Source organism: Anarrhichthys ocellatus, unplaced genomic scaffold, assembly GCF_004355925.1.
Source record: "Anarrhichthys ocellatus isolate YVR2014 unplaced genomic scaffold, GSC_Weel_1.0 scaffold78, whole genome shotgun sequence".
NCBI lineage: Eukaryota > Metazoa > Chordata > Actinopteri > Perciformes > Anarhichadidae > Anarrhichthys > Anarrhichthys ocellatus.
Window position 1 is genome coordinate 2,915,774 of NW_022280108.1, and position 9,125 is coordinate 2,924,898.

General features: G+C 41.5%; 1 protein-coding gene across 2 annotated transcripts in view; it reads right to left on the bottom strand.

The window, feature by feature from the left end:
* Positions 1-724: 724 nt before the first annotated feature.
* slc13a5a (solute carrier family 13 member 5a) overlaps positions 725-9,125 on the bottom strand; it is a 9,390-nt gene continuing 989 nt past the window's right edge. The window contains exons 2-8 of one of the 2 annotated variants that reach the window (XM_031874034.1): positions 7,415-7,543; positions 6,675-6,811; positions 5,182-5,414; positions 4,170-4,310; positions 2,980-3,163; positions 2,348-2,470; positions 725-2,266 (exon numbers count right to left, since the gene is read on the bottom strand). In XM_031874034.1, coding sequence (XP_031729894.1) covers positions 2,050-2,266; positions 2,348-2,470; positions 2,980-3,163; positions 4,170-4,310; positions 5,182-5,414; positions 6,675-6,811; positions 7,415-7,543 — 1,164 coding nt within the window. In that variant the 3' untranslated portion in view covers positions 725-2,049. Of the gene's footprint in view, positions 2,267-2,347; positions 2,471-2,979; positions 3,164-4,142; positions 4,311-5,181; positions 5,415-6,674; positions 6,812-7,414; positions 7,544-9,125 lie in introns of both variants that reach the window. The other variant, XM_031874033.1, reaches the window with a different exon arrangement.

A 9,125-nucleotide genomic window follows, 5' to 3' on the forward strand; every position in this document is an offset into this window, starting at 1 on the left:
CAGGTAGAGAACAGAGTACCTGAGCAGGTAGAGAACAGAGTACCTGAGCAGGGAGAGAACAGAGTACCTGAGCAGGGAGAGAACAGAGTACCTGAGCAGGTAGTGAACAGAGTACCTGAGCACTTGTCCTTTTTATTTTTGTTCACAAATACAATCAATGAAACATTATTTAAGGGTTAAAACTGATCCACTTTTACATGCTTAAATAAATAATAATAATAAAGAGATGTCTGATGTCCGATAGCATCATGTGGATAAGAGGAATACTCTCACTTATTCTTTTCACACTTGAAACTCTGTTTATTTGTAAATGCAGTTAAATGATTGGAGGTGAAAGTTGATTTGAGCTAACATGAGTCAGGACGTCTGAGCTTCATTATCATCCTGCGTGATCAGGAAACATGTTGAAATCATCAGTTTACACAAACAGCAGGTCCAAGGTGACTGCCCCCCCCCCCATCAGAGCCTGTCCTGCTGACAAACACTTTGGTTTTTAGGATTGTTTTTGACCTCTTTTCATGTGAAAGAGGTGAAAGAAGCATAGTAACTGACAAACTGCTGAAGCTGATGGAATCAGCAGGTCAACATGTTGTTGTGTCCAACTAAAGAACCAAAGGCACTCAATCCGCCTCAGCTGTTCTTTGGGTTCACTGATAATCAGCTAATGTTAGCATTAGTGTTGATTTTACATCTTTTGCTGCGGTCGTTCGTTATGTGAGGGAATAAAAAAAATAAATTTTTGGTGACTTATTACATAGATACCTAGCTAGCTAGCTAGCTACATCTCTAACTAGCTACCCAACTTACTAGCTAACTAGCAACATCTTAACTTTGTGAATTCATACTGAAAGTAACGTATGTAACATTGTTTTCATAAAACAAGCTTTAAAGGGATGTTTTACAGGTGGGTTTGGAATCTGTTTACTACATTTGTGGTTGAAGCTCAAAAGTTCTGCAATCTGGATTCATTGCTTTTCCTTTTTTGGGTTAAATAATGATTAAAATGTAAGAAGTTTGACACCAGAAGTTGATTGTCAGTTAAAATCTAGAGAAACATTTAACTGTTAAGTTTAAAGAGCCAAACTGTGAACTTGAGGCAAGTTTATCTCCTCATGGCGAGAGCGATGAGTCCCGATGAAGTGAAAGGTGAGAATGCGTGCGGCCTCGCTGCCCTGATGCAGGTCAGTCAGGTCAGCACCACAGTTTACAGTTTGTACCCGAGACACGTTTCTGTTTGTCCTTCGCCTCTGATTCCTGTTCCGGGAGTTTACCCCGAGGCAAGCGCTGCCATGAACAACACTTTGGGTTAAGTCGTTTTTTTCCATTGAACATTAATGCAAGACCAGTGCTGAACACACACAAACACACACGCACACACACACACACACTCACACGCACACACGCACACACACACACACAGATATGTGACACACTATTCTAAGTAGTGTTTCTGTTAAAGTAAAACTCCAGACAGCTGTTTAAAGAGTAACTAAACCTCAGAGTTCACCTGGAAATAACAAAATATGCCTCTCGAACATTTTCTTTCTTTTCTGTGAACGTGAAATGAAGCCAACAGCATATTTAAACATCTGGTGAATCAGTGTTAATAACCAGAGTGTGTTGATGAAGCATCACGTTTTTCAATTTGAATTATTTATCAGCTGGCTAGTTAGCTAGCTAGCTAGTCTCATTCCACCATGATTTCGTGCTACAGTTACAGAATATAAAAAGCACCACAAGAACTGACGGGCGTGGTTACTTTAGCATGATAGACTGTACTGTTTATAAATAATCGTTAACGACAACGTTATCAGAGAAACAAGCTGAGCTAACGTTAGCAACAGACGTCTGGATCTTAAGTCATCAGAGATACAAGTTGAGCTACAACCAATGCAGTCTGTTAAAGCATTGCAACCAGGAAGTGTAGAAGACTTAACACAGTGGAGATAATTCAGGTAATCCCGTCAGAGAGTTCTAACTCCTGAGCGTTCATTTAGCCCTCAGTTATTGTGAAACAATGAACAACCAGGACACGTGCTTCGTTGGTACTCACTCTGCCTTGGCGTTGAAGACATGTGTGGCCCAGCCGTCCATGAAGCGCGGGTCTCTCGTGAACCACAGCACCACCATGAGGATGAGGAGCGCCAGGACGCTGACCTCTCCGTAAGTCACCGGTCCCAAACGACGATGCTCGTTTCGGATCACTTCGTAAGCCGCTCGCTCCTTCTCCGTCTGCACCGCCCCACAACCCCATGTCCTCCGCAGGCTGCAACAGAGCATTTGATGATCTGCATGGGTCAACAGGTTTTCTTTCTTTAGTTTACGTGTTGTGGTGAAGCCAACTCACTTGCAGCCGATGTAGACGAACTGCAGCCAGAACCAGGCCAGCGTTAGCGTCAGCACCATGGTGGGGAAGGCGAACACAAACCAGGACGCAAAGTTGATCACGTCACCGTTCCGAGGGAAGAGTCTACGAGAGAGAAGCACAAAAGGTGACAAAACGTCAGAAAACGTCAAAAGAAATTGTTCAACCCTTTAAACAGATAGTGGAGCCCAGATCAGAACTTTAGTAGCAGCAGCCTACTCACTCTGAGAAATATGAAAATGTTTTTTCTACATCTAACGTTTTAAAACATAAATGTAGTCCAAAGAAACACAAGAACTCCAGTAATAAACAACCTAAAACCTGACAAAGAATAAATGAACAAGTTTACAAATCTGATTGTTTTCAGCACGGAAACAATACCAGGAAGGTCAATTAGGATCCTTTTTCATGGTGGACACACAAATTAAACACATCCACGTGACTATGCAACGGTCAGACCTGGTGACGTAGTATTAAATATTGACAGGAAGTCATTCTGAGCGAAGAAAAACTACAAATTTGTGTCCTTGTACTAGAAACCAATAGATTGCATTCTGTGACGCTTTCATGAACTGTCCCTGTTTCCGTCTGTTTTTTTGTGTTTAAGCACCTACTGGCTCATCTGTCCCATCAGAACCAGGTTGGGTCCGGTGCCGGTCAGCGTGGCGATGCCTCCGATGCTGGCAGAGTAGCACACACACAGCAGGAGTCCTTTGCTCAACTTCTTCCTCTCTTCCTCTTCGTCGCTCAGCTCCTCCAACTCCATCTGACAGCAGACGTTCTCCACGGACACAACGGCTACCGCAGACAGTTTGTAGAGGAGGGAATGTTTTAGAGCACTAACTACAAATTCTGATCATGTTTCAAATCATCCATTCTAATTATTCCGAAAAAATATCCCAAATGTCCCATTTTCCGTTATCCCAAAAACCTACGGCCATTGTTCCGAAGGTCTATTGCTCGGAAAATAAAAACTCTCCCCTCAACAAACAGAAGCACGATACGTATTATTATCAGAAAGGTTCAGGAAAAGATAGTGCTTTGGGTTCAAATAGACCCTCTTTGGCAGAACGCCCTGCAGACTCCTCCTCCTCATCATTCCCACGACGTCATTGTGCAAAATAATTTGCAATGTGTTTCTATTTGTTGAGAGTGTTTATTTTCGGAGAAATGGGCATTCAGAGCAATGGTTTTCAGTTTGTTTCTATGAAAAACAACTTGCAGAGAGTTGGAACGTGCTACAGAGAGAAAACCGACATTGTCAACCTTTAAGCAACATTATTATTGTTCTCTGTCTTACTTCTATAAAGGTGGATTAACATGCTCTCAGGTTTATAAACAGAAAGTTGAACGCCGTGTTTTTTTAGTCTATATTTGTTTATATTTTGGCAAATTGTCAGCTTTAAAAGTACATCGTGAATATAAACGAGATTACATTATTTTAAGTGGAATATCAACATTTTACTTTTCTACAATATCTGCATGGCATCGACAGCATGGTAAAGGTTAGGGAAAGATTGTGGTTACAGCAAATAAACTATAGTTTAGGTTATAGTTATAGTTAACTAAATCATTTGGTTAAGATTAATGGTCGTTGCTCTCAATGTTTGCTCTGGGCATAAATCATAAGGTGTGGAATATGAAATCTAAAGAGTACTCTACCGATGTAGCTTTTCCCTTTAAAATAAGCTGATCTTCATATTTAATTGAAATTAACTGAAAACCGATGACTCTTTGGAAGAAAGAAAATCAATCTGTAGGTGATAGAGTTCTGTACCAGAGTGAATCTCCTCTGTGGACTCACCAGGTCCACTGTTGGTGCTGTCTGATGGAGGTTTGTCTTGTGGTGTCGGTTTGACGATCTCCTGTCTGTCCATCTGAGCCTCAGAGGACGTGTTGCTGGATTTCTCTGAGTTACTTTGTGTGAAGGTTTCCCCATTCACACCTGTGAGGAAACATGGCAGTATGCATGGCAATGTTAGTCTGCCAGTCCACCGCTTTGGTCCAGACCGACATATCTGAACACACTATTGGATGTACAAACATATTGATATCAAGCAGATGAACCCAACAAAGGTTGGTGAGCCTCTGACCTTTTGTTCCATACATTTTGTAGTTCAGAGTAAAAAGCCTCACCTACTACCGGATGGTTCCTACAGTCATGTTTTCCTTCAGGATGAATTGTAATATCTTAGACTTTTCTTCGGGCGCCATCACGAGGTCAACGTTTTTGTCCAATCCTCAAACTAAAGGTATACCACACGTCATACAGAGTTGTTTGTTTTCAGCATACCTTAAAACTCGACTACAGCAGGACTTGTGGTGACTGGGAGTCAAACACTTGAGTTTGGACTTGTGCTTAGATGATTTCGACTGCAGTACTGGAGTTAAGTGTAAGGTTCCCAGCTTGGTTGTCCATTTTTAGTGATGCATTGTGAAGGTCACTGGGCCTCCATTGACCCAATCACCAGACAAGAACAACGACATTGGACGATTCTGTGAAACCCACTCACAATGTTTTTATGGCAAAGTTTTTAAAGATCCTTGTGCCGCACTATATCTGCACATGGAAACTATGGTATGGTAAAGGTTTGGCAAATGTTGTAGTTGTAAAAAGGTGAACATTATTGCAGGTCTGCGAAAGAACGTGAGCTGCCATCTCCTGCATTACAATCTGACACAGTGCATGGCCTTTCACCAACCTCCTAACCCTTACTGTCATCCCCTACAAACAGATTCATCCACTTTCTTTGGGATACTAGGCTGGTTTCTTCTAAAACAGGATCTCAGTAGGCAGCATAGTGGATCAATCATACCGTTGTCCAGGATGTTCGCACCAGCAGTTTGCAGAACGCTGCTGGTTTTCTCCTTATGTTCCTGGTCTAGGTCGACACTCCCTCTCTGGGTCTTGGAGGAGGGTTCAGGGTCTACGTTGTCATGGAGCTGTTCCAGGACAGCCTGGACGATTGGAACCATCATGGCGGTGGTGGCCGTGTTGCTGATCCACATGGACAGAAAGGCTGTCACTCCCATGAACCCCAGCATCAACCTGGAAGACAAAGAAAGAGGAGATTTTCAAAAATGTGACGACGCTTCAACAATCCTCATCAACAAGTGCAACCAGAGGACGGAACCATAAGAAACGGAACCAGAGGATTGTCACGGTACATTTTTTAACAAGTACGACCAATGAACATTGACACAAGGCTGGGGAAACTGGAAGGGAATTTAGCACTAAGAAGTTTCACTTACAGTCAGGTGGAAACCTTTAGTTCTGAAGTGTGTTAAAGCTGCATTCTCTCTAGTGTCCACCAGGGGGCGACTCCTCTGGTTGTATAGAAGTCTATGAGAAAATGACTCTACTTCTCTCTTGATTTATTACCTCAGTAAACATTGTAAACATGAGTTTATGGTCTCAATCTCTAGTTTCAAGTCTTCTTCAATACAGCATGATGTTCATTTAGTACATTATGGTCCATTTAGAGTCAAACAGACCATAAAGCAGGGGATGCTTTAGGGGCGGGGCTACCTCAGGTCTCTACTACGGCAACTTTAACCCTGTTGTGTGTTTTCACTTCATGGAAGTTAATTGTAACATTTTGGTCCTAAAATGTTTTATTCAACGTACGGTTGTACTTAGCTCCTCCCTCTTGTGTCACTTCTGGTTGAAAAAAAAACAAGATGGCGACGGCCTAAATGCAGAACGTCATCACGGCATCTATGTCAACTTCTTATACACAGTCTGTGGTTACAGATGTTAGGAAAGGATCACTGAGACAGGATTAACAGGAAACTTCCAACACTTCGGTCTTAAGTTAAAATATCTCCAAAGCTATCAGATAGATCGCCATTAAAATTTGGTGCAGATGTTCATAGTTTCATGAGGACGAACCCTAATGACTTCAGTGATCTACTAATTTTTCATCTAGCAAATCTCTTTAGATACGAATTTACATTTGTCAAACACTTAATTCATGACAGAATCCCTATTAAAACTATAATTCCTGTCAGCATTAATTAAATTACCATTCCTCAACGATAAACATTTAACAATGTCAGCATGCATTTTCATTTCAAAACTCATTTAAAGCAAAGTACTTTTATGCTTAATGGAAGATTTGAGAGTCCGAAGATGAAATGGATCCTTTTGATTGAAGTAACAACTTGAACTTTTCTCTGGCGCCAGTGGTAAAAGATAGAGAACGTGTTTCTCCAAGTTTTACTTGCGTCTTTTAATACTTTCATTTTGAACTCGTATTATTAGTAACTTAAACATTGATGGTACAGTGCAGGAGATCAGGGCACTCACAGGGCAGGTCGGACTCCGACTAGCAGCAGAGCTCGCAGAGCGATGCGTTTGTGGAGGTTCCAGTGCTCCACGGCGACGGCCACCATCAGCCCCCCTACAAACAGCATGTTGGTGTCCTTCAGGTACTGCATACACACCTGAACAACAACAGACAATACTGAACCCATCCATGTCATCATTAGACACTCTGACGCAGTGTAAAGAAGAGTGGAAGTTAAGGTTTGATGTGTAAAACAAACACAAGACTTTCACCCAGGAGACCGATGTTCATGTCCTCGGTTTAGTCAACACTGACTTGAGAAATGTCACAAAATAAGATTCTGATCTCACAATTTTACATTTTTCATAATATCCAATGAACTAAAGTTTGTTTTATCATCCTCAACTATATCCAGTAATGTTTGTATACTTAAAAATCCTGATGTTGTCTGGGAGAAGGCTCTACAGAACGCAGGGTCCATAGACAGAACAACAGACAATCTCTCAGTTGGTTGTATGCAGTGTGTAAAATACAACACTTCATTCTTTTGCAACCAATGAGCAGAAGTGACCATATTTGTTTGTAACAAACAATTCTCTAATTTGATCTCTGATTGAGACAGTCGTCTCTTTAACCTCCAATAACTCAAACTTTATATTAATCAATTAATAATTTAGCACCTTTTAAAAAATGTTTGTGTGTGTGTGTGTGTGTGTGTGTGTGTGTGTGTGTGTGTGTGTGTGTGTGGGTCCAGTCTTACGTCTTTGGACTCCATGATGCCGAGGACGGGGAACAGGATGGTCGGCAGCAGCGCCGTCACCGGCAGCGGTAAAACCTCAGTGCACCAATACACCGCCATGAGGAGGATGACGTAAGCACAGGCGGCCTCCTACGCACGCACGCACACACACACACACACACACACACACACACACAGAAAAACATGTCAGGTTAATACTTCTTCTAAGAACCATAACAAATCACAATAGCCACGCTTCCATCTGAATTTAGTGCAAAATTTAAACAAATAGATAACCAGATAACCATCCAAATAAAACTCTTTGATTACACACAACAATCTCAAACTTTAAGACCTCAAGTTTCCAATACTTTGACCGCCTAAATAAATAAACCTTAAATTAAGTTATTAAACGCTTTAATCCTGCAGAATGAGATCAAAGTAACATTTAGAGCATTAAATTCAGTTGTTTTACACCTTAAAGCCTCTGATTTAATGACGATTCCACCTTAATGTGATGAGAGAAACTTTAAGAGGATTTTAAAGTATAACGGGGTTTTGCCAGTCTGGATGTTTGAAAAGATAAAGACTCTGAAAACAAACCACCATAACCTCGTTATGTGACATACAAAACTGCAAAAACAAAAGCTGTTTTTGTAGAAAGAGGAAAACGTGTGGATACAGACTCATGTTGTGAACTCTGAGCTCACCTGACATTTGATGTTCATTCACCTGCTGGACTCCAGAATCCAGGTGTGAAGACGACGAGTTTAAAGTTCTCAAAACTTTACAACCTTGAGACCTGAAACATCCACTTGTGTGTCGGGACAATTTAAAAGATGCTGAGCTGATGACGGGAGCCGCTCTGTCCAAACAGTCTGTTTATCTTAACTTTCATTCACGTAGAAACCTCCCAATGCATTCCCATTGTTCACTTAGGGGGAGCAAAGTCAGAGTTTTAGTAGCCCTAATTTCAAATGAAATATTATCATCATCCAATCACCACGATTAGGTGATTATATTATTATATATATACAGCAATCTATAATTATTTTATTATTTTCAGCCAAGCCGTCCTTACTGAAGAAAACGGCTTATTTTCCCTCATGTTCCCTCAGCTCTATGTTCCCTCAGCTCGATGGTCACTCAGCTCTATGTTTACTCAGTTCTATGTTCCCTCAGCTCTATGGTCACTCAGCTCTATGTTTACTCAGCTCTATGTTTACTCAGTTCTATGTTCACTCAGCTCTATGTTTACTCAGTTCTATGTTCCCTCAACTCTATGGTCACTCAGCTCTATGTTCACTCAGCTCTATGGTCACTCAGTTCTATGGTCACTCAGCTCTATGTTCCCTCAGCTCTATGGTCACTCAGCTCTATGTTCCCTCAGCTCTATGTTCACTCGGCTCTATGTTCCCTCAGTTATATGTTCCCTCAGCTCTATGTTCCCTCATCTCTATTTTCACTCGGCTCTATGTTCACTCGGCTCTATGTTCCCTCAGCTTTATGTTCCCTGAGTTATATGTTCCCTCAGCTCTATGTTCACTCGGCTCTATGTTCCCTCAGCTTTATGTTCCCTCAGTTATATGTTCCCTCAGCTCTATTTTCCCTCAGCTCTATGGTCACTCAGTTCTATGTTCCCTCAGCTTTATGTTCCCTCAGCTCTATGTTCCCTCAGCTCTATATTCCCTCAGCTCTATGTTCCCTCAGCTCTATATTCCCTCAGCTCTAT